Source organism: Mobula hypostoma, chromosome 1 (genome assembly GCF_963921235.1).
Source record: "Mobula hypostoma chromosome 1, sMobHyp1.1, whole genome shotgun sequence".
Lineage (NCBI taxonomy): Eukaryota > Metazoa > Chordata > Chondrichthyes > Myliobatiformes > Myliobatidae > Mobula > Mobula hypostoma.
In genome coordinates, this window is record NC_086097.1 from 103045221 (window position 1) to 103071418 (window position 26198).

The window sequence follows — 26198 nt, forward strand, 5'->3', positions numbered from 1 at the left end:
GAAAGAGGTACAGTCGACATTTCGGGCTGAGACCTTTCGTCAGGACTAACCGAAAGAAGAGCTAGTAAGAGATTTGAAAGTGGGAGGGGGAGATCCAAAATGATAGGAAAAGACAGGAGGGGGAGGGATGGAGTCAAGAGCTAGACAGGTGATTGGCAAAAGGGATATGAGAGGATCATGGGACAGGAGGCCCAGGGAGAAGGAAAAGGGGGAGGGGTGGAAAACCCAGAGGATGGGCAAGGAGTATAGTGAGAGGGACAGAGGGAGAAAAAGAGAGAGAGAGAGAGCGAGAAAGAATGTGTGTATATAAATAAATAACGGATGGGGTACGAGGGGGAGGTGGGGCATTAGCGGAAGTTAGAGAAGTCAATGTTCATGCCATCAGGTTGGAGGCTACCCAGACAGAATATAAGGTGTTGTTCCTCCAACCTGAGTGTGGCTTCATCTTTACAGTAGAGGAGGAGGAGAAGAGCTGCAGGCACATGGTTTGGGAAAATGTTACCATTCCTTCATTGTTAAGAAAGGGCAAAAAAAGTGCTGTCATGAGATCTGGAGTCGAGTTGCTTTGATGAAATTCAAACTAAGTCAGTGAGTAGGTTATTGTCCTCAGCAGCTGCTTAATATCAATGATTCAAGTTCAGTGTAAGCGAACTGGAAAGGGTCCAATGTAATAGGAAGATAGGATTTAATGCGATCCATAATCAACCACTGAAAGTACTTCATTATTGAGGTCCGTGCCACTGGGCAATAGTCATTGAGGCAGGTTACTGTTGCCCTCTTGGGCACTAGGATGATGGTGTTCTCTTGGGAAAGCAACAGTATCAGTGGTACCACAACTGGCTCTGTTGTACAGCAGAGAGGGTCAAAGTCTTGGTAAGCAGTAAGTCAGGGCCGAGATAACATTTCTGTGGTTGTGAGTGAGATTCGATCTTGTGTTGTTTTCCTCGTGTCAGGGTCACATTGTTCACATGGATGCTGTCAGTTTTTTTGACAAGACCCCGCATGGCAGGCAAGTCTAGAAGATTAGATCACATGGGGTCCTGGGTGAGCGACCAACTGGATACAAAATTGGCTTGGTGGTAGAGGGCAGAAGGTGGTTGTAGAGGGTTGCTTATCAGTGGAAGCCTATCATCAGGGATCAGTGCTCGGTCCTCTGTTTATTGTATAATTTTTATTAATTTGGATGAGAAAGTGTGTGGCACCATCAGTAATTTTTCAGATAACACCAAAATTGATGGTACAGAGAACAGTGAAGAAGGTTGTCCAAGTGTACAAAAGGATATTGATCAAGTTGGGAATTGGCTAAAGGAATAGCAGATGGAATTTAACTCTGACAAGTGTGAAGTGATGCATTTTCAGTAAGTTAAACCAGAGGCGAATGTGCACAATGAATGGCAGAAGCTGGGGAGTGTTGTTGAGTAGAGACCAAGAAGTACAGGTACATAGTTCCCAATGTAGCCCCCTGGTAAGCCTCAGGCTCGCTCAGCTCATTTTCGTCTAGGGGAAATAGTCTTTGGCCCCGCCAAACTGGGTAATCAAGTTTGTGTAGATGCTGTGTGATGTACCCCACCCCGCCAAATAACAGACAGTACATCATATGCGATTTGCAGAATACAATTTATAGATCTTACTGGAACTATGTAATTAATAGAAATACAATATAAAAGGAAAGTAAAAGGCGCCAAACTTATCAGATTTCAACCACTTCGTGCACAACCGTTGGAGCTCAATGAACGGGGTCTTCTTTCCACCATTCGATCCCTTTCGACCTCCTCAACCTGCCACCTGGGACCAACCACGATGGTGGACCAGAGGCTCCACACGAGTCTGTCCTCATCTCCTCTCCTTGCCGAAGACCCTGGGCCTCGGACTCCCGCTCGGGGTCCGTTCTGTCGCCCAGCTTACAGCATCGAGTCTCCTCTCTTTGTCCCCATCGCGCCTTCTGCCTCAAAGTCTGCGAAAACAATAGCTTACAGACATGCAAGAAAGAATAACATCTATCCCAATTGGTTAGCAAATGAATACAATTCTCATTATCAGTAATTATAACCCAAAACAAGCTGCTATAGAGAACCACTGTCTCAGCAGTTAACAGTACAGAGAAGCCATTTTATTTTAACGTAATAAAGAAGCCATTTTATTCACCTTAGCAGTAACATAAAAGAAGAAACCCCTTACACCAAAAAGTAGCAACATGGATATACAGTATACTGAAGAGGGTGTATGGCATGTTCACCTTCATTGGCTGGGGCATTGAGTAAAAGAACTGGGACTTCATATTACAGGTTATGATGTACAAAACCTTGGTTATGCTTCACCTGGAGTATTGTGTGCAACTCTGCTGATTAAGCTAGAGAGGATACATGAAAGATTCACAGGATGTTTATTTAGATGGGAAGAATTAATTATAAGGAAAGATTGATTAGGCTTGGTCTGTTTTCTCTGGAGCAAAGGAGGCTGAGAACTGACTTGATAGAGAAGTATAAAATTATGTGAGGCATAATTATGATAGGATAGATGGCCAAAGTCTGATTCTTATTGTAGTGGTGCCTAAAACTAGAGGACATGATTTTAAGGTGAGAGGGAAGAGGTTTAAAGGGCAACTGAGAGGTAAAATTTTGCACACAGTATTTGGTTTCAGGAATAAGCTGTTAGTGGACGTGATAGAGGAAATGAATTAACTTGCATCCTTCATATACATGAGTACGTTATGTAACATGCTGTAGTGTTTCACTGCTGTGTAACATGCTGTAAGGTTTCACTGATAATGTAATGGTTTCTCTAGCAGAAATGTTTGGGTTATGACTAGAGATAATGGGGTTTAGAATGCTGTTGTTCTCTCTTGAGTCTGGAAGAGAGATTTTCGCAGTCTTTTGCCAGGGAGAGATGAGGAGAGAAGAGCGAATGGAGAGAGTTAGTAGACCGCCAGACGGGGTGGACTTGGAGCAAGGGTCCGAAGGGCAGCGACGATCGGAGGAGGTCAATGGTGGACAACCGGCTTATCAGTGAGCTCCAACATTACACAATAGACTGTCTCATAAGAATGGGCCCTTTTTCTCTTTTTCATTTTCTTTACTAACCATATAGTCACAGTAAGAATTATAAAGCTTAATCGTTTAATTGTATATTGTGTACTGTTTGTTATTTCAAGGTACTGATTTGTAACAGGGGACACCGCGCAGCATCCACCCAAACGAGATTTCTTCAGTTTGACTGGGCCGGGAGCTATCACCCCCTATATTAAGCCGCTAGCTGAAGCGAGAGTTACAATTGTGGGGGCTACGTTCGGGATTGATTCCGTTGAATGCTGTGTGATTACTCTGAGCAATGAACCAGTGGAGCAGATATTTGTACTCCGGATGAATTGTTAATTCGCCTGTTAAGTACTGTTGAAGTTGCGATTGTGGGTGGATGTTTGATAAAATGGCTGGTGCAGCTCTCATTTTAATGCAGACCAGCACTGACATAGCTGGGGGTGGAGATTTCGAAGACGGGGTTCTCTTGTTTTTGAGTAGTGAGGGGAGTGGTTGGATTTGGAATGTCTAATTTGTCCATGTCCCGCAGTGAAGAGTGAGAATTCTGAGTTAGTGAATCAATAGAAAAATCAAATTCAAAGTCCCAGCTATGGCAGGCTCCGCCTATTCTCTGGAATAATGCCCACCCCTAAAGGGGGGGGGAGTAGTATGAGACTTGGGTGGAGGGGACCTCTCAGTTAGATGAGTGGCAGTGCTGTGATGATGAAAAGTGACAGAGATTGGTTGAAAGTTTGAATGGGCAGGCCGCTGATGTTGTGAGAGCTGTTAGGTTGAAATATTCAGTAGCGACAGCTGTCAATTACATACAAGCACTGGGCAATGCTTTTGGTCCGACTGGAAGTCCAATGGAGCTCATGGTGGGGTTTCAGAACATGTGTCAGGAGAAGAGGGGAAGCTTTCTGCTTTTATTTTTTGGCTAGAGAGGCAGCTAAATTGCTTGCGGCGCAGAGGGGTCATTCAGGTGGCTGAGGTGGATCAGTTAAGAATGGACCAGATAGTCAGGGGTGCCCAATCCCAAGACCTGATTGCTTGGAGTCTCCGACAGTCTTGTAAGACGTGCCCCCCTCCACCTTTTGTTGAGCTGATCAGAGAGGTGCAGGAAGAGGAGAACGCAGTAGAGGCGTGGAAGGCATCAGTCAGCAGGGTACAGTCCTCGGTAGTAGTCCCCTGTGGTGAAGTGACCACTGATTGCCTACCCCGGGGAGTGGTAGAGGAGATTATGGCAGCATTGAGAACGGAGATATATCGGCTGTTATCAGTGGCTGTGACCCCACCTCCCCTATATGATGGAGCTGATGGGGGGAGTGGACTCCCCAAGTGGACGGACAATGCAGAGGGCTGCTGGCAGCAGGTGTCACACCAGAGGGAGAGTGAGCCCCCGAGTGCCTAAGCAGGGAGAGTTGTTGGGAAAACCTAGAGGAGACCCAGTGAGGGAACGGCTTGGTGTGTCTGGGGGAACGCATTCCCAGCAATGTACCAAGGAACCCCCAAAAGCGAAAGGCCCAATTCCTGAAGGCTTAGTGGGTCCATGCTCCAGTGTGTCACTACGAATAGAGGGTATTTATGCTAAAACCATATTTGACACTGGGTCGCAGGTCACGTACCGTTTGTTTTACAACCGGTATCTGAAGCATTTACCATTGACACCATTCAGGGCACTGAAGATCTGGGGGCTGAGAGCTAGTGATTAGCCATACGATGGTTATTCGTCAGTGAATTTGGAGTTTTTGGGGGCCGATGTGGGAGACTGTTCCTGTCCGGGGAGTGAAGGCCCTGTGTCAGTTTGCCATCACCGTGAAAGCTGAGGAAAAGGAGGGGCAGGAGTGAGCGGTGGATCAATTGGCTTCTGATGACGCCATCCCCCAAGTTTAATGTAACCTGACTGCTCTGAAGGCAAATCAGCTGCTGGAATTGAGTTCTGGGGAAGTGACTGCGCTCAGCGAGATGATCCGGGCATTGGTACCATTTGGGTGGCGGTCGAAAAGGGAGACATGGCTCAGGCGGAGAGGATGAAACACGTGTCGGTGCCTCCATTCCTATGAGAATGGCCTCTGTTGTAGTTGAAGAACCAGATCTTATACCGGGTCACATCACTCCCAGACCAACCCTGGCATTACCAGCTGGTTCTGCCCGAGAAGAAGTATTGGAGGATGGCGTTGAAATCACTTCATGATGATTCTGGACATTTGGGGGTGGAAGAGGCCTATGGATTGCTCAGAGACCAGTTTTACTGGCCCTGAATGAAGTCAGAGGTCGAAGAATACTGCAAGTCGTGCCTTCGGTGCATACAGAGGAAGATGCTGCCTATGAGGGCAGCTCCATTGTCCCACTTGCAGAGTGCAGGGCCTCTGAATCTGGTGTATATAGATTTCTTGTCAATAGAACCCAATGCCAGCAACACGGTGAATGTCTTGGTCATCATAGACCACTACACCAGATATGCTCAGGCTTTTCCTACCAAGGACCAGAGGGCGTCTACGGTGGCAAAAGTGTTATGGGAGAAGTTGTTTATTTATTATGGCCTTCCCAGGTGAATACATAGTGATCAGGGACGGGATTTCGAGAGCAGACTCATCCGTGAGTTACTGGGCATGCTTGGAGTCGAGAAGTCAAGGACCACGCCCTATCACCCACAGGGTGATCTCCAGCTAGAGAAGCTTAATCGGACCTTGCTAGATATGCTTGGGACCCTGGAGATCAGCAAGAAGAGCAGGTGGAGTCAACATATTGAGCATCTGCTTCGCGGTTATAATTTTTCACGAAATAAAGCTACTGGGTACTCGCCATATTATCTGATTTTTGGGCACGAGGCAAGGTTACTCATTGACCTTTGTTTTGGGACTGACGAGGGTGACTGACCACCAAAGACTTATCTGAAGTATGTGTCTGACATGAGAAGAGAGTTGAAAAGGGCTTACGAATTAGCTGGTGTTGTGGCTGCCAAGCAGAATCAAGGGAATAAGAGGAGGTATGATCAAGAGGTGAGGTTACCCAACTCCTTCCGGGAGACAGAGTCCTCATAAGGAATCTGGGGCTACCTGGAAAGCTGAAGTTGGCTGACTGCTGGGCGGCTACGCCCTATGTGGTGGAGAGTCAGATGCCAAACCTACCAGTTTTCCGGGTGAAATAGAGAATGGGAATGGGCCTGTCAAGATTCTCCATCGGAACCACCTGTTGCCCCTGGGATTTTCTTAAGTTTGGCTGGGCCGGGAGCTATCACCCCCTATACTAAGCTGCTAGCTGAAGTGAGAGTTGCGGTTACATCTCTATCTAAATGTGCAATTTATGGTAATTTATTATAAAGACTGTATACAACAGGATAGTCAATATAACATAGAAATACAGTAGTGTCAGCATGAACTAAGCAGTCTGATAGCCTGGTAGAAGAAGCTGTCTCGGAGCTGGTTGGTCCTGGCTTTCATACTGCGGTACCGTCTCTTGGATGGTAGCAGCTGGAACAGTTTGTGGTTGGGCTGACTCAGGTCCCCAGTGATCCTTCAGGTCCTTTTTACACATCTGTCCTTGTAAGTGTCCTGAATAGCGGGAAGATCACATCTACAGATGTGCTGGGCTGTCCGCACCACTCTCTGCAGAGTCCTGTGATTGAGGGAAGTTCTCAAACCAGGCAGTGATGCAGCCAGTCAGAATGCTCTCAATTTTCCCCCTATAGAAAGTTCTTAGGATTTGGGGGCCCATACTAAACTTTTTCAACCATCTGAGGTGAAAGAGACGCTGCTGTGCCTTTTTCACCACACAGCCGGTATGTACAGACCACGTGAGATTCTCAGTGATGTTTGTGCTGAGGAACTTAAAGCTGTTCACCCTCTCAACCGCAGATCCACTGATGTCAGCCTGTCTCCATTCCTCAGTACTCCACAACCAGCTCCTTTGTTTTTGCAACATTGTGGGAGAGGTTTTTTAGCAACATCTAAGAGGTATCTGGATAGGTACTTGAATGAATAGAGGTGTAGAGAGATATGGAATTAATGCAGGCAAGTGTGATTAGTATAGATGGGCATGGTGATTGGAATCGAAGAAGTGGGCCTATGTTCTTATGCTCTTGTGTTTTATGTTGTACAACTCAGGTGCTCCGATTCTAAGATGAAACTTGGGATCGCAGAAGGAGAGCAAGATATTTCCTCCATGAGATTCTTTTTTGGATATGGTTCAGTCTTGTCCTGTAAAATATGCTGGCTTATATTTTGGGTTTTCCTGCTTTTATTTAAATTCACAATGAGATGTGGTGTGACTTAAGTACATTGGTTAGATCCATTGATTGTGAAATTACTTAGCAGATTAACCAAATTGATATTTCAATTTTTAGTTCTGCCTTATACTGTCATAGTGTGCCCTTTGAACCTTCCATTAAACTATGGCTGATCAATATTCTTGGCTATGAGGGTATAGAATGCAGTATTTTACTCCTCGGCTGCAGTTGGTGGTCCACAGCTTTTCCTGGATGTCCAGTATTGAGCTGGCAGTTGATTTTGCAGCCTATTCCATTTAGATTAGATTAGATTAGATTTAGATTATGAGGACACTCAGTCCTTGTTAATTGTCATTTAGAAATGCATGCATTAAAAAATGATACAATGTTCCTTCAGAGTGATATCACAAAAAAACACAGGACAAGCCAAGGCTAAAACTTACAAAACCACACAATGATAACATATAGTTACAACAGTGCAAGCAATACCATAATTTGATAAAGAGCAGACCATGGACATGGTAAAAAAAAAGTCTCAAAGTCTCGATAGCCTCATCCTCTCACGCAGGTGGCAGAAGGGAGAAACTCTCCCTGCCATGAACCTCCAAGCGCTGCAAACTTGCCGATGCAGCACCATTGGAAGCACCCGACCGCAGCAGACTCTGAGTCAGTTCGAAAACTTCGAGCCTCCGACCAGCCCCTCTGACACAGCCTCTCCGAGCACCATCCTCTGCCGAGCGCTTCGACCCTGCCCTGGCCGCCGAGCAACGAGCAAAGCTGAGGACTCGGGGCCTTCCCCTCCAGAGATTCTGGACCACACAGTAGCAGCAGCAGCGAAGCAGGCATTTCAGAAGTTTCACCAGATGTTCCTCCGTGCTCTCACTTCTGTCTCCATCAAATCAGGATTGTGCACGGCATCCTACTTGACAAATAACAGACATCACCACTGGAGTGGCCGCTGTGAGCTGCGTTGCGCCGCCATCTTCACCTCCCTCCTATTTGGCACAATGGTGGAATGTGTCCTTAAAGTCTTATTTTCATAATGATTGTAGTATACTCCTTTCAATACTGAAATGGACAGACCCATCTGTAAAGGTTAATTATGAGGTTGAAGCCAAGTGTTCGTGTTTAATCACTAGTTGTTGCACATCTTTGTATTACAAAGCCACTCTTAGCTGTGGCCATGGAAGTATCCCATCCAGAGTGTTCAGTATGTTGTAAGCTCTTTTTATTTAAAAAAAAGTATAATTCAATTTCAATTGAATTCACTAGCTTACGGATAACAAGTTATTAGGTGCAGTTCTGTACTCTTATAAATCTCTGCTTGTCACCTCTTTTTAGGTGGCATTGAGGAATCCTCTACAAAATAACCTGGGCCTCGTGTGCCTTGGTGATCAAATCCAAGGCTTAAAATCTAATATTTAATATATATTCAATGGTTGTGCTTTTGTATAACTTTTCAGCTTGCACTGCTTTTGGAAAATGTTCCTGGTGCGCTAAAATCACAAAAATGCAATGTAAGGAAAAATGATTTTCTGTTTACAAAAGACATTAAATTAAGGGTTTTTAGGACGACCTGGTTGCTTTGTGGTCACCATCATGATACTAACATTTAAGATTGAATGCTTCTCCACTGTATTTGTGAGGGCCAGTGCTATCATGACTTTGAACAAAAATGCTTGAGCTTCTACAGACCTGAAAGATCTTGGCAGTAGGTTTTGAAGGAGAGTAGAATTATTTTAAGAAAGAACTTATTCTTCAACCAAATGACACCAAGTGATTTATCCGGTATAATCAGGCAAGATATTTGTGGGAACTTGTGTGCAGCTTGGTTGTTGTATTTGTACATTACAGTAGAGACAATATGTAAAGTACTTCATTCACTGGAAATTTCATTGGGCCTGTAAGTCCGAAAATACAAGGCTATCTTTTCTATTTTTCAATTGTTTACTGGAAAATTGATACACAAATATGAACCATGTTTTTAAATTCTAAAATACTAATGGTTATGCCAATTGTAAATATGTTTACACTAAATGTCATTTACTTTGTAATTATATTGGTATGAGGATTTAGTAAATAAAGTTTTAATTTTTGCCTTGCAGTTGAAAAAGATTGGAGGTGGGGGCTTTGGTGAAATCTATGAAGCTGTGGACTTCTTGACCCAGGAAAATGTTGCTCTCAAGGTGGAGTCAGCCCAGCAACCAAAGCAAGTTCTCAAAATGGAAGTTGCTGTTTTGAAGAAACTGCAAGGTTGGTTCTGATGTAATATTAATTCAGACTGTTATATTTCATTAGGCTAGTTTTTGTGTTTGAATAATCTACTCAATTGTGACTTGCTGATAGCTTGCAACTGCAGTGGTTGCCACTCGATGTTCACTGACAGGCCTGATGAATTCTCCATCTCCGTTGGGAATCTTTGCCTCCTTCATGCACCAATGATTGATTAGCTGGTGACTTAATGTAACAGGGCTCTGTACACAGTATAGGTGACATGTAAGTGCCCTTGGGCACCTAATTGGCTCCCAATTTTTTTGGCCTGGGAGGTGGCTTCATACTCGAGATTTCTCATCCTAAATCCAAATGACTTAGTCACCACTGATCCCAGGCATCTTAATATTCTGGACACAGGCAAGAGAAAATCTGTGGATGCTGGAAATCCAAGCAACACACACAAAATGCTAGAGGAATTCATCAGGCCAGGCAGCATCTAAGGGGAAAAAGTACAGCTAACCAATCAGAACGGACGTCCTACTGAACAGACTTGGCCCGAAGCAGCGACTATACTTTTTTCCATAAATGCTGCCTGGCCTTCTGAGTTCCTTCAGCATTTTATCCGTGTTGCTTAATATTCTGGATGTGTTTACCATGTTAAATGCCTTCCAAATCCATGTAGACAACATCTACTGCTTCACCTTTGTCACCTCCTTAAAAAATACACTTGTTGGTGCGACAAGACCTGCCCTGCACAAAGCGATACTGACTGTTCCTGAGTAGATCAAGCTTTATAAAATGCTCAAATACTATCACCAAGAATCCTGTCCAATAGCTTACCTACAATTTGAGACTTGCTGGTTGATAATTTCCAGGATTATCCCAATTTCCAATTACGAACAAAGAAACATTAGCTACTCGCTCATCCTGTAGCATCTCACCTGTGACTAGAGAGGATGCAAAGATTTTGGTCAATGCTTCAGCAATCTTATTTCACTAACCTTGATATATCCCATCAAGCTGTAGGGACATGTTCAAGCTTAATGTTCTTCCAGAGACCCAACACCATCACTTTGTTTATTTCAAATGTTTTAGCATATTAGCACGCTGCACATTGATCTTGCTCTCCTCCACGTGGAGAATACTGATGCAAAATGCTTATTTAGAACCTTCCCCATATTGTCTGCCTTCAAGCATATATTCCCCCCTATTCTGTGGTCCTTTTCTTTCTCTAGTTATCGTTTTGTTCGTGATGTGTGTGTATAGATTCCCCTGGGGTTCTCTTTAAACCTCTTGCCAAGGGCTTTTTATAGTCCCTGCTGGCTCTTCTAATCCATAACTTGACTTTATTCTGACGACTTTAATATCCACAAGGGTCATGTTCAATTTTGGCTTCCCAAACCTTATACATGCTTCCTTTTCCTTCTTGACTAATTTCACAACCTTTCTCATGGTTCCTTGCCATCCTTTTTCTTCCTTAATGGAACATAACTGTCCTGAAATCTGTGCATTTGGTTTTTAAACACTCTCCACATGTTGGTTGTAGATTTTTCCCCAAAACAGCTGTATCCAATTAACCCTTCTCTGCACCAACCTGATGCACTCAGAATTTGCCCTCCCCAATTTAATATTTTCCTGCAGATCCATATTTATTCACAGTTATTTTAAAACTTGAGGAGTTATGATCCTTGTTTTTTAAATGTTCCCCCTCTGAAAGGTCAGTCAGCAGGCCAGGCTCATTTCCCTATACCAAGTCTAGAATGGTCCCTCCTCTAGTCCACATTCTGTTTTAAGAAACTCTTGGGTTGACCTCACAAACTTGACTGTTTAACCTTCATGCATTAAGGAGGTCCCAGTATATATTGGGGAAATTAAAGTCACCCACAACAACACCCTGTTGTTTTTGCTCCTTTTCCCTTATCTAATTGCATATCTGTTCCTCAATATCCTGGTGACTGTTGAGGACTGTGTAGCATAATTGCAATTTTATTTTTGAGTTTTATACGTATAGACTCAGTGGATGAGTTTCCATTATGTCCCCCCTGAGAGCAGCTGTGATATTGTCTCTGATTTAGTTTAACATCTCCCCCCATCTGTTTTTGCTATTTTGAATATTTTGTTTAATACCTTGGTAAAATTTACGCTGAATTGTATCTTGAATATGTGAGGGGTAAACATTGGTAAAGCTCTGTCTCGCAGCTTTGGATCAGTTATATTTGCTTAAGGATGTTAAATCTTTTGTGCATAACCGGGCTGTATTCTGCACAGTACCTTTATCTTATGATGTTTTACAAATCTGTGAATGATAATACGTAGCATATCCAAAGGGCAATGTTAATGAGTAGAACTCAATCTTCAAACTAAGTTTATTATCAAAGTACCTATATGTCACCATATGCAACCTTGAGACTGAATTTCTTGTGGGTATTTACAGGAGATGCAAAGAAACACAACAGAATCTGTGAAAAGCACACCCAGCAGGATGGACAAATAACCAATGTGCAAAAGATGACAAATTGTGCAAATACAAAAATAAATCAATAATAGTAACAGATAACTAAACAAACTAAACAATAAATATCGAGAATGTGAGTTGTAGAGTCCTTAAAGAGTGAGTCTGTAGATTGTGGAATCAGTTCAGTGTTGGGGTGAATTAAGTTATCCCCAGTGGTTGAAGAGCCTTGTGCTTGAAGGGTAATAACTATTCCCGAAACTGGTGGTGTGGTTCTTGAGGCTCTTGTACCTCCTTCCTGATGGCAGCAACGAGAAAAGAGCATGGTCTGGATTGTGTGATGCTTTCCTGCAACAGCACTCCTTGTAAATGTGCACAATAGTGGGAAGGGCTTTGCCTGCGATGGACTGGGTTATATCTATCACTCTTTAAATGCTTTTCCAATCAAGGGTATTCATGTTCCCGTACCAGGTTGTGATGAAACCAGTCAGTATGCTCTCCACCACGTTTATTGAAGTTGGTCAAAGTTTTAGTTGACATGCCTACTCTTCGCAAACTTTTAAGTTAGAGGTGCTGCTGTGCATTCTTTGTAATTTCAGTTATGTGCTGGACCTGAGAGAGATCCTCTGAAATGATAATGCTGTGGCATTTAAAGTTGCTGACTCTATCCTACTCTGAACCCTTGATGAGCTTAGCTCATGGACTCTGGTTTCCTCCTCCTGTGGTCAATAGTCATCTCTTTGGTTTTGCTAACTTTGAGTGAGATGTTGTTGTCATGACACTCTGAACCAGATTTTCATTCTCCCTCCTTAATGTTGATTTGGCCACAACAGTCGTGTCGTTAGCATATGGCATTGGAGTTGTACTTGGCCTCACAGTCATAAGTGTAAAGTGAGTAGAGCAGAGGGCTAAGCACACAGCCTTGTGGTGCACCCGTGCTGATGGTGATTGTGGAGGAGATGTTGCCTATTCAGACATATTTGTAATTGTGATTGATCAAAGCTATTGTGATTTGTTTAAGTTATAGACACTGGTTCACAGTAGAGAAGAGTGAAAAATTGTTTTCTGGTTGTGTCTACAGTTAAAGATTTTTTAATGGGAGGTTTCAGAGGGATAAATTTAGTCAGGTAGGGAATGATATCGCTAAAGAATGTGGAGTGTTTGATCTAAGGATAAGTAGTTTATCAGATTGTAGCTTCATGGAAGCTTGTATGGCCTGACATAGACTGGCATTTATTATAGGTAAAAAGTAAAGGATAGGAAAATATAAAACTGATTTGGTAAGTGCATTTAACTGTTATGTGATGTCATATAACTAAATATAGTGATTATACTCAGATGGTGCTAAGGAACCCTGAAACAGGGTTTGGGGTGGCTATACCAGCAAAAGAAATTGGAATCAGCGGAAGAACATCTAATAAATTAGGGGTGTACACAGTGGAGATGCTGGCAGTGTTGGTTGCATTGCAGTGGGTGGAGAAAGCTAGACAAGTAAAAGTGTTGATATGCTCAGGTTCATCCTCAGTTCTAGCAAGTTTAAGGTCTTTTCACTCAAACAGTCGGCAAGATGTACTTTATGAAATCCTTCAATCAGTCACAAGAATTGCAAATCAGGGAGGTCAGGTAAAATTTTTATGGGTTCCAGCACATGTAGGGGTGAAGGGGAATGAGAGGGTGGATGAGTTGGCAAAGAGGACGTTAAAGAAAGAAAATATAGAAATGCACATTAGTATCAGTAAAGCAGAGGTTAAGTGTGTAATCTGGGGAAAAAATCAACCAAATGTGGCAAGAAAGATGGGACAGGGAGGGGAAAGGGAGGCATTTTTATCAAATACAAAAAAGTGTTGTAGGTACTAGAGTAGGTAGTGGATACAGAAGAGAGGAGACTGTGTGGACCAGGTTAAGGCTGGGGCACTATACGTTAAACAAAACATTGAAGATGATAGGGAAGCACCAGGATTGTGTGAGGAATGTCAGGAAGAGGAGTCAGTAGAACATGTAGTTCTGAGTTGCAGGAAGTATGGGATACAGAGAGAGTTGATGATAATCAGTCTAAGGGAATTGGGGGTGCAGGAATTCACATTAAAGGGTTGCTGGGCATGGGTGAGAGAGCACAGGTCAGGGTATTTTTAGCTTTCTTAAGGAGTACAGGGTTTTTTTATAGGATATGATGAATAAGCAGGAAGAGGGTACTAGGATGGCCAAAGATGGGAGGATAAAGTGTAGGTTAGGGTATGTGTGTGTGTGTGATTGGATGAAGGAATTTGGAATGTAAGTCCATTGCACACTTAAGAGCAAAAGGTGGTGATAATGCACCATTAAGCTGGGTGCCAACAGCCGTAAAACAAGAAGAAAGATTTTTTAAGCAATATTTTTGAACAGCGAAAGACTTGCTATCTGATTTATTGAGGATGCTCTACAGGTGCTGGTTGGACAGAGTATTCATTAGATTGTCAAAATCAGCCAATAACTTAATAAGTACATGCCACCATATTCAGATCCATCTTGCAAGTTTTATTGATCTTTACTGCATTAAATGATATTAGTTAAGATAGCATTAATCAAGCTGTGTTACAGATCTTAAAAATGTGTATTTTGTTTGTGCGGATCAGATCTGGAGTAACAATTATTTCATTCTCCTTTACACCTATGCACTGGAAATGACAAAGCAATCCTGAATCTTGATGATATTCTTTAAATCATTTAGTCTTTCTGAGAGTTACTGGGTTTGGAAGAGAGAGAAAATAGAATAAAGCATCAAAAAGGTATTGTGGGGGTAAAGGAAATTGGATAGTGGTGTATTTCTTGTATATGAGTAACTGTTAATTGGCAGTGATTAAAGACCAAATGCAGCAAATAAACTGCTTGTTGAGTTTGGTTAACACAAAGGCTGGTCACAAGAGGAGGAGAACCAGCAGCTTTCAGATATTTTTGTATTAATGGTGTTTCGCCAAAAGATAGTTGGCTTGCTCATGCATTGGGTGAGATGATTGCAATTATAAATTCAAGATTGTTTATTGTCATTCTTCACATAGAACCATAGAACATTACAGCACAGAAACAGGCCTTTTGGCCCTTCTTGGCTGTGCTGAACCATTTTTCTGCCTCGTCCCACTGACCTGCACCTGGACCATATCCTTCCATACGCCTCTCATCGAAGTACCTGTCCAAGTTTCTCTTAAATGTTAAAAGTGAGGCCGCATTTACCACTTCATCTGGCAGCTCATTCCACACTCCCACCACTCTCTGTGTGAAGGAGCACCCCCCCATGTACCCTTTAAACTTTTCCCCCTTCACCCTTAACCCATGTCCTCTGGTTTTTTTTCTCCCCTAGCCTCAGTGGAAAAAGCCTGCTTGCATTCACTCTGTCAATACCCATCATAATAGAACCTTCAACATGAGTGAATTGAATTGACTTTCTTGCTTACATCCTTCATGTACATGAGGAGTAAAAATCTTTGTTATGCCTCCGTCTAAATGTGCAATGTGCAATTATAGTAATTTATAATAAATATTATGTACAACAGAATAGTCAATATAACATAGAAATACAGTAGCGTCAGCATATAGTCAGTATAATAGCAAAGACAAGTGGGAAGCCGGAGGAGTGAGAAACTTTTAAAGAGCAACAGAAGGTAACTAAAAAGGCAATACGCAGAGAAAAAATAACGTACGAGGGTAAACTAGCCAAGAATATAAAGGAGGATAGTAAAAGCTTCTTTAGGTACGTGAAAAGGAAAAAAAATAGTTAACACCAAAACTGGGCCCTTGAAGACAGAAACGGGTGAATTTATTATGGGGAACAAGGAAATGGCAGACGAGTTGAACAGGTACTTTGAATCTGTCTTTACTAGGGAAGACACAAACAATCTCCCAGATATAATAGTGGCCAAAGGACTTAGGGTAATGGATGAACTGAAGGAAATTTATATTAGGCAGGAAGTGGTGTTGGATAGGCTGTTGGGTCTGAAGACTGATAAGTCCCCAGGACCTGATGGTCTGCATCCCAGGGTACTTAAGGAGGTGGCTTTAGAAATCGTGGGTGCATTGGTAATCATTTTCCAATGTTCTATAGATTCAGGATCAGTTCCTGTGGATTGGAGGGTGGCTAATGTTGTCCCTTTCTTCAAGAAGGGAGGAAGAGAGAAAACAGGGAATTATAGACCGGTTAGCCTGACGTCGGTGGTGGGAAAGATGCTGGAGTCAATTATAAAAGATGAAATTACGACACATCTGGATAGCAGTAACAGGATTGGTCTGAGTCAGCATGGATTTACAAAGGGGAAATCATGCTTGACTAATCTTCTGGAATTTTTTGAGGATGTTACTATGAAAATGGACAAGGGAGAGCCAGTGGATGTAGTGTAACTGGACTTTCAGAAAGACTTTGATATAGTCCCACATAGGAGATTAGTGGGCAAAATTAGGGCACATGGTATTGAGGGCAGAGTACTGACATGGATTGAAAATTGGCTGGCTGATAGAAAACAAAGAGTAGTGATTAATGGGTCCCTTTTGGAATGGCAGGTGGTGACCAGTGGGGTACCGCAGGGTTCAGTGCTGGGACTGCAGCTGTTTACAATATATATCAATGATTTAGATGAGGGAATTAAAAGCAACATTAGCAAATTTGCTGATGACACAAAGCTGGGTGGCAGTGTGAAATGTGAGGAGGATGTTATGCGAATACAGGGTGACTTGGACAGGCTGGGTGAGTGGGCAGTTGCATGGCAGATGCAGTTTAATGTGGATAAATGTGAGGTTATCCACTTTGGTGGTAAGAACAAGAAGGCAGATTATTATCTAAATGGAGTCAAATTAGGAAAAGGGGAAGTACAACGAGATCTAGGTGTTCTTGTACATCAGTCACTGAAAGCAAGCATGCAAGTACAGCAGGCTGTGAAGAGAGCTAATGGCATGCTGGCCTTCATAACAAGGGGAACTGAGTATAAGAGCAAAGAGGTCCTTCTGCAGCTGTACAGAGCCTTGGTGAGACCACACCTGGAGTACTGTGTGCAGTTTTGGTCTCCAAATTTGAGGAAGGACATTCTTGTTATTGAGGGAGTGCAGCGTAGGTTCACAAGGTTAATTCCCGGGATGGCGGGACTGTCATATGTCGAAAGATTGGAGCGACTGGGCTTGTATACTCTGGAATTTAGAAGGCTGAGAGGGGATCTGATTGAAACATATGAGATTGTTAAGGGATTGGACACGCTGGAGGCAGGAAGCATGTTCCTGCTGATGGGTGAGTCCAGAACCAGAGGCCACAGTGTAAGAATAAGGGGTAGGCCATTTAGAATGGAGTTGAGGAAAACCTTTCACCCAGAGAGTGGTGGATGTATGGAATGCTCTGCACCTGAAGGCTGTGGAGGCCAAGTCTCTGGATGCTTTCAAGAAAGAGATGGATAGAGCTCTTAAAGATAGCGGAATCAAAGGTTATAAGGATAAGGCAGGAACTGGATACTGATTGTGGATGATCAGCCATGATCACAGTGAATGGCGGTGCTGGCTCAAAGGGCGGAATGGCCTACTCTTGCACCTATTGTCTATTGTCTATTGAATTAATCAATCTGATAGCCTGGTGGAAGAAGCTGTCTCGGAGCCTGTTGGTCCTGGCTTTTAATGCTGCAGTACTGTTTCCTGGATGGTAGCAGCTGGAACAGTTTGTGGTTGGGGTGACTCAGGTCTCCAGTGATCCTTCGGGCCCTTTTTACACAACTGTCTTTGTAAATGTCCTGAATATTGGTTAGTTCAGATCTACAGATGCGCTGAGCAGTCCACACCACTCTCTGCAAGAGTCCTGCGATTGAGAGAAGTACATTTCCCATACCAGACAGTGATGCAGCCAGTCAGGATGCTCTTAATTGTGCCCCTATAGAAAGTTCTTGGACTTTGGGGGCCCATACCAAACTTGTTCATCTGTCTGACGTGAAAGGGGCGCTGCTGTGCGTTTTTCACCACATAACCGGTATGTACAGACGATGTGAGACCATTGGTGATGTCTATGCCGAGAAGAATGAAATAATTGTTACTCCAGATCCGATGCAGCATGAAGAACACAATAAAAGACACTATAAATATAAAAGCAATTCAATAAAACACAATGTACAAGTAGCTGTTATATACATAGACTAATTGTATCTACAGAGTGATGCCAGGTGGGTTAATGGGTGAAGGTGTTGATAAGCCCGGCGGCCTGGGAGAAGGAATTGGTTTTGAGTGTAGTGATCCTGGCCCGGATGCTGCGCAGCCTCTTCTCTCATGGGAGTGGGACAAACAGTACATAAGCAGGGTGAGTGGGATCTTCCATAATACAAGGGCTGATTGGTAGGGCTGATTGGTAAGTTCATGGCCTAAAGTAGAAAGAGTCAATTTTAGAAAACCTAGCACATTTATTTTTCAACATAGTCCCCTCCTACATTTACACACTCAGTCCAGCAGTCGTGGAGCATACAGATCCCTTCTTTGTAGAAGTCGGCATCTTGGATCTCCAGAAGTGGTCCACAGCAGGTGTGAATGATAAGTTCGTGGCCTAAGGTAGAAGGAGATGAGTTATACAGCTCTCGTTACATGCACATGCAGTTCAACTCTTTGAGGGATTATGCAGAAAGTTTGAAGTTAATAACTCTTCTGTTCTCTCTGCACTCATGACTGTGTGGCTCAGCACTACTCACAGTCAGAATCAAGTTTAATATCACTGGCATATGTCATGAAATCTGTTTTGCAGTAGTGGTACAATACTATTTAACCATGGCTGATCCATTTTCTCTCTCAATCCCAATCTCCTGCCTCTCCCAGAATCCCTTCATTCCTTGACTAATCAAGATTCTATCAAGCTCTGCCTCAAATGACTTGTCCTCCACAGCCACCTGTGGCACCAAATTCCACAGATTCACCACTCTGGCTAAAGGAATTCCCCCTCATCTCCATTCCAAAAGGATGTCCTTCTACTCCTCTGGTCTTAGTGTCAACGGTGATCAACCCAGTGTAATGAAACAAGAACCACAGTTGGTTCTTTTCCACCTTTATTAGTAGCAAACTATGAGAGAGAACCTTCCATGTGCACTCAGAGAGTCAGCCACTCGAAGTCTCTCTGTCGAAACAGAGATACAGGTTCTTTTTATATATCATCCTTATCACAAAAGCCTAGTAACAGTGATAGTCCGATACAAAGGCCACTTAATCATCGAAAACAGAGGTAGACGTACTTGACAAAGAATACTTAATCACATCAGGCAGAGGTAAACAGAGAACAGAGTATAATTAATTCTCACATCCTGCATGTCCTTGTCTGGACACTCAGCATGTTAGCAGGACAGATTGATCCTTTAATATCTCAATACAGAAGAACAGTCAGATCAATGGATATTCCAGCTACTCAAATAGAGCAGAATTTAATAATTTAGATAAGAGACTCTACTGAAATTAGGAAAGGAATGTGAGGAATGCCCTGCCTTGTCAAAACCAAAAAGGTGTGAGAAGTCAGGAGACACCCTCTTGTGGGTCTGTGTGAGCTTTTAAACCTTATCTCACCTTAAAGAGCAGCTACTCAGACATTCTGCAGCTATTTTCAAACCAGAATACACAGGCACAGTTAGTATTCAATCTTAACCCATTATTTACAGGAATCTGAGAATCCCCCAATTCTCTTAAAACTTTATCATTAGACTTTTCCACCATAAGAAACATCCCAAATATGGGAAAGTCTTTAGATACTGTAAACCCAAAGCAACACACACAAAATGCTGGAGGATCTCAGTAGACCAGGCAGCATCTATGGAAAAGAGTAAACAATCGACATTTTGGGCAGAGACTCTTAATCAGGGCTCACTCCCTCAAATCCACTCTATCAAGGCCTTTTACCATCCGATTGGTTTCAATGAGGTCACCCCTCATTCTTCTGAATTCCAGTGAGTAGAGGCCCAGAGCCATCAAACGGTTCTCATATGATAAATCTTTCAATCCCAGAATCGTTTTCATGAACTTTTGAACCCTCTCCAATGTCAGCACATCCTTAGATAAGGAGCCCACAACTGCTCAATACTCCAAGTGAGGCCCCACCGGTGCTTGAAATCAGAATGAAGTTTATTATCACTGGCATGTGTCGTGAAATTTGTTAACTTGGTAGCAGCAGTTCAATGCAATACATAATACAGAAGAAAAAACCAAAATATAATAATAATAAATAAATCAGTTACAGTATACATATATTGAATAGATTAAAAATTGTGCAAAAAACAGAAATAATATATATTTAAAAAGTGAGCTAGTGTCCAAGGTCCCAGTATAAGTTTCTTAAGAAACGTATATCTTTCCCGTCAAGATCTTGAAGCATTTCCAGAAGATCTTGGTGTCTGACAGTGTCAAAAGCTTTTGTATAGTTGATGAAACATAGGTAGATGTCTTTTTGTACCTGGATGACTCGTTCACAGATCATCCATAGCATGAAAATCGCACTTCTGGTTCCAGTGTTTTTCACAAAGCCACTTTGTCCTTTACGGATTTTTGGTCTTGTACAGTTTCTTGCTCTCATGATTACTGAGAATAATTTTTGCCATGTGGCTCATCAAGCTTATTGTACGATGTAACTCACATTCTGTTGCTCCCTCTTTCTTTGGAAGTGTGATGAACATTGATTTTCTTAAATCTATCAGGTATCTCCCCATGATCATAGATTTCATTTGCTATTTCTGTTATTTTCTCTTCCTAAATCTTCTAAGATGTTGTCTGGACTAGTTGCTCTGTTATGTTTTGTTATATCGGAGCAAGAGGCTGAGAGTGAAGGAGTAACGGAATCTCGGAGAGAAGTCTTTTTTTTACACTGCTCGGGGAAAAGAGGCTAGACTGCACAGACGTGTGACATAGAGTGCCAAAGGTTTAAAAAGGAGAGGAATTTTCAACAGTCTTTAAATCGAAATCCTAGCCAGGTGGCTACACATGGAGGAAATGGAAGTCATCCAAAGAACGAGGGATAGATCTATATGGAAAACCATGGTCACCAATGTCTGCATTGGATATGGTACATAGACAGACAGTGTCCAAAGTCCATTTAGGAATTGGATGGCAGAGGGGAAGAAGCTGTTCGTGAATCACTAACTGTGTGCCTTCAGGCTTCTGTACCTCCTACCTGATGGTAACGGTGAGAAAAGGGCATGCTGTGGGGGCTGGAGGCCCTTAATAATGGATGCTCCCTTTCTGAGACACTGCTGCTTGAAGATGTCTTGGGTAATTTGTAGACTAATACCTAAGATGGAGCCGACTAAATTTACAATGCTCTGCAGCTTCTTTCAGTCCTGTGCAGTCGCCTGCCCTCTCCCATACCAGACAGTGATGCAATCTGTTAGAATGCTCTCCATGGTACATCTATAGAAGATTTTGAGTGTATTTGCTGACATATCAAATCTCTTCAGACTCCTAATGAAGTATAGCTGCTGTCTTGCCTTCTTTATAACTTCATTGATATGTTGGGACCAGGTTAGATCCTCAGAGATCTTGACACCCAGGAACTTGAAACTTATAACCTCAACATTACATCCTTGCTTTCCTATTCTAGTCCTCTCGAAATGAATGCTGATATTGCATTTTCCTTTCTCACCACCGATTCAACCTGCAAATTAACCTTCAGGGAATCCTGCACGAGGGCTCCCAAGACCCATTGCACATCAAATTTTTGAATTTTCTCTCCATTTAGGAAATGGTCTACGCTTTTATTTCTTCTACCAAAGTGCATGACCATACACTTCCCGACATAGTATTCCATCTGCCACTTTGCTCATTCTCCTAATCTGTCTAAGTCCTTCTGTAGCCTGTCTTTTACCGCATAACTACCTGCCCCTCCACCAATCTTTGTATTGTCTGCAAACTTTGCCCAAAGCTATCAATTCCGTAAACCAAATCATTGACATATAATGTAAAAAGAAGCGGTCCCAGCACAGACCTCAGCACCACTGGTCATTGGAAGTCAACCAGAAAAGGCTCTCTCTATTCCCAAATTTTGCCTCCTGCTGATCTGTCAGTGCTCTATCATTTAGAGATAATATAGGAATTGTATAGAGGATGCTGCCTGAATAAGAGGGCAATGTTGACCGAGCTAGGGTTTTGCTCGTTGAAGAGGAGGATGAGAGGTGACTTGATGAAGGCGCCAACTAAGAGGCAGAGATCGAATGGGCGCCTTTTTTCCCAGGGCAGAAATGGCTGATGGGGAGGGGGCATAATTTTAAGGTGATTGGAGGAAAGTGTGGGGAGATATCAGAAGTAATTTTTGTTTTAGTATATGAAATTTGCCTTTGATATCTTCACCACCCTCCCATCCCCAGTCCTGCCAGAGGTTGTGGTAGAGGGCGATACATTGGGGACATTTAAGAAACTCTTTAGAAAGGCACTTGGATTATCGAAAAATGGAGGCCTATGTAGGAGGGAAAAGTTTGATTAATCTTAGAGTAGGTTAAAAGGTCAGCTGAACGTCATATGCTTGGGGGAGGGGCTGTACTGTGTGTTAAGTTCTATCTAATGATATGTGCATATACATCAACTGTGTATATTATAGTTTGATGTCATTTAGAAGAAATGGGGATAAAACAACCTCAACCAAAATTGTTTGGTTTCTCATTCTAGTTTTCATGTCTTCTACTGCCTCTCCCCTCACTGAACTATACATTGTCTGGGTCACATTTAGGCTTAATGTTGTATGTTCTTGACTTTAATTAGTAACATTTCTTCATACAGAATGTAGAGGAGGGACATCCCAAGGCATACAATAGCTCAAGATATCACTGTGGCTTAAATGTCATAACACCTATTATATTAAGTAGCATTGAGACTACCTTTGAAATAAATTAATACCTTTTTCCCCTCCGTGGGAGAGAAGACAAATTTCTGTAAAACGTTTCGTGGACTGAGCAGCTCCATAGCCTTCCCAGTTAACTATAAAAATGCTGGTCAATTGATAAGATTGGTACATAAACTAGAGATATTGAATGAGCTATTGCTTGAGCTATGTTTTAACACTAATCTTGGAATCCAAATATTTTAGATATAATTACTTTGATCCTGCAACATATGATTTAACATTTGGCTAGGATTAATTAGTTCAATTCAATTTCGTTAGTCAAGTTTGATTACAATCCATTTCTATTTATGGACTATTTTGCATGCAGTAAATTGATTTAAGACAGACTAGACAATTATAATACAGTCATAAGAATATAATAAATGGGGGCAGGAATCACCAGTCACTTCCTGAAGCCTTCCTTTCGTGCATTAAAAAAAATCAAGGCTGATTCAACTTTATTTTCTTGCCATATTTCCACGTCCGTTGTTGTCTGTAAAATCCACAGGACTGAGAATTCCAAAGATTCATCACTAATTGAGTGAGGAAATTACTACTCATGTCAGTCCAAAACGAACTCCCAGCTCTAGAAACTTCAGCCTGCAGAAAGATTTGTCCTCTTGAGCCCTCTGAAGAATTTTGGATGTTTCAATTAAGTCATCTATTCTTTAAACTCTAGATCCCAGTCAATCTCTTTGTAGGACATTTCAGAAATCAGTCTGGTCTCACCATGTCACTGGAGCGAGACCATTGTAGCAAAGCATCATTGATTCTTGCAATCCAGACTAACAGACCATTTTTCTGTTTAATTTTCTGTTTATTGAAGGTGGGAAGGGACTGATCTGTATCTTGGGGGTCTGCTGAAGCTTATATTGACAGATTTTTTTTGTGTTCCATGATAAATACGTTAATATCTGTCCTATTTAAATTATTAATTAACAAAACATACCATCAGTATATAATTTCAGCATTTTTCCAATCCAGCAGTGTTTGTGTATATATCTACACCCGGACAACATTTATGAGATGCCTCTGGAATATGGTTCTTGATGGCTGCAATTGATTTTTGCCTGGATGAAGTTCTCGGTTCATGATTTGCGTTAGCAATTGAGATGCATCCTCTCTTGGCTCGTTATTGATGTCATCTTGTAAACTTATAGGTGGTAACACATTCATGAGGAAATCTGCAGATGCTGGAATTTCAAGCAACACACATAAAAGTTGCTGGTGAATGCAGCAGGCCAGGCAGCATCTCTAGGAAGAGGTACAGTCGATGTTTCGAGCCGAGACCCTTCGACCCTTCGTCCTGACGAATGGTTTCGGCCCGAAACGTCGACTGTACCTCTTCCTAGAGATGCTGCCTGGCCTGCTGCATTCACCAACAACTTTTGTGTGTGTTGGTGGTAACACAATAATCAGTCTGCACCAATAAGTAGGATCAAAACAGCGTTCGGGGTTCTGTGGCTCTGTGCTACTTTACTTTGCTGCTGTTAAGGTTGAATTCATCCTGAATCTGGTGATGGGACTATCAAACTGATGAATACTTCCATCTGTTAACCCACCCAACCTCCCTTCACCACCACTGCATACACATCAGCCACTTTATGTACATACAATCAGTCTATGTATATAAGCTAATGTGTCTATACAGCCACACTCAAAGATTTACTTGTGCATTGTGGTTTATAGGATTGTTTTTACATTTGTATTTATTGTGTTCTTTATGCTTATTGTACTTTTTATACTGCATTGGACCCAAAGTGTCAATCATTTTGTTCTTCTTTGCACTTTGTACTGAACAATGCCAATAAACAATCTTGAATTTAGTTACCTGCAGCAACATCCCTTTAGTTGTCATAGGAAGCTTGCTTTTCCTTCTTTTTGGTGCTCTATCTGATTAGTACGTGAAGCTGAAACAATATTGCAGCTCCGGTAATGTTCTTTAGTCAACATACATCGGGTTCTGAGCTGAATGTTAGTGAATCCTGGTGTTGGCATCTTTTTCTATGCCAAGAGACCAGTGTATGTGTCTGTCATAGAAACAAACATAGATGGGTGGAATATAGGTGGCTATTAAAATTTCTCAGGAGCTGGATTTTAACAGCCAGTACTGTTACATCCAGGCTTTCAAACAGAATTTCAGAGCTGCAGCAACCTGCTATAAATATAAATGTAGAAGAAATGCCCAGCTCACGGGAAACAATGCCACAAATGTGTAAATATGAAACACTGCATTGAAATGCAAAGGAAGACATGGTAGCATAGAAGTTAGTGTGATGTTATTAGAGCTCGGGGCATTGGAGTTCGAAGTTCAATTTTGATGTTCTCTGTAAGCAGGTTTGTACGTTCCTTCCTGTGTGGATGTGAGTTTCCTCTAAGTACTCCAGTTGTAAACAGTCATTGTAAATTGTCCCATGAATAGGCTAGGACTAAAATCAATGGTTTGCTGGGTGACCGAGCTTGGTGGGCTGGAATGGTCTATTCCGTACTGTACCTCGAAATTAAAAAAATAGAATAAACAAGACTTGGAGCATAGAAAAGAGTACTACATTGTTCCATTGGTGTCTGAGAGAATATGATGAGATTGAAACCATGAAATTTAAATCCAGCTATAGAGGAAATGGACCAAATGTACTACACAGATATTTGCTAATATGGAATTGGGTGTGAAAGGTTCTGACAAAGGTTCAACATACCTGAGAATTTCAGAATGAGACAACGTAAGGGGTAACTGTATGACCAAACAACTGAAAGATAAAGCCCAAATAATGCAAAGAAGTAGAAAGCAGATATTTTTGTACGTGAAGAAAAGTATTGTATGTGCCTATAATATGAGCTAATAATAATATGGGCTGAAAACCTGATAGGAGTAAAGGTTATCACAACTGCAAGCTCTGCACTCATAAATTAAACAGCTGCAAAATAAGTTTGTCTAAGTGAACTAGAACTGGAAGTAAATATCCAGAGCTGAGAGTTTAAGTAATTGATGGTACTTTCTCCCAGAATGAAGGCAGAAATGAAAGATTTCAAACAGAAAGGTGATGCCTACAGGCGTCTGGACACAAGACAACAGAAGGAACCATGTTTGAATGAGGTTCCAGATGGACCTTCGGTAAAGGTCTTAATGCATAGGAATGGACTATTCAGCCTGATTTGTCTATCCCTATGGCACTCTGCTTGGCACCCCTCAAGCGCCCTTTAAATCTTTTTCTTTGCACCTTGAATCTACAGCATCTGATTGTTAGACTACCCTACACTGGGAAATGAATTGTGACCTTCCACCCTATCTATCTCTCTTATGATTTTATAAGGTTCCACTTCAGTCTCCTGTCCAGATCCTCCTTATTACTCAAGCTGTCCAGTCTTGCCAATATTCTTGTGAATGTTTTTTGTTCCTTCTCTGGCTTAATCACATTCTTCCAATAGTATGGCAACCAGAATTGTACATAATACTTGAAGTGC

The 26198-nt window shown here is 42.1% G+C and overlaps 1 protein-coding gene across 3 annotated transcripts in view; it reads left to right on the forward strand.

The window, feature by feature from the left end:
* The window catches only part of LOC134349599 (tau-tubulin kinase 2-like), a 350526-nt gene that overhangs the window by 114850 nt on the left and 209478 nt on the right, over positions 1-26198 (forward strand). For all 3 annotated transcript variants that reach the window (XM_063054164.1, XM_063054174.1, XM_063054168.1), the window contains exon 3: positions 9348-9495. In XM_063054164.1, the coding sequence (XP_062910234.1) occupies positions 9348-9495 (148 nt within the window). The remainder of the gene's footprint in view (positions 1-9347; positions 9496-26198) is intronic.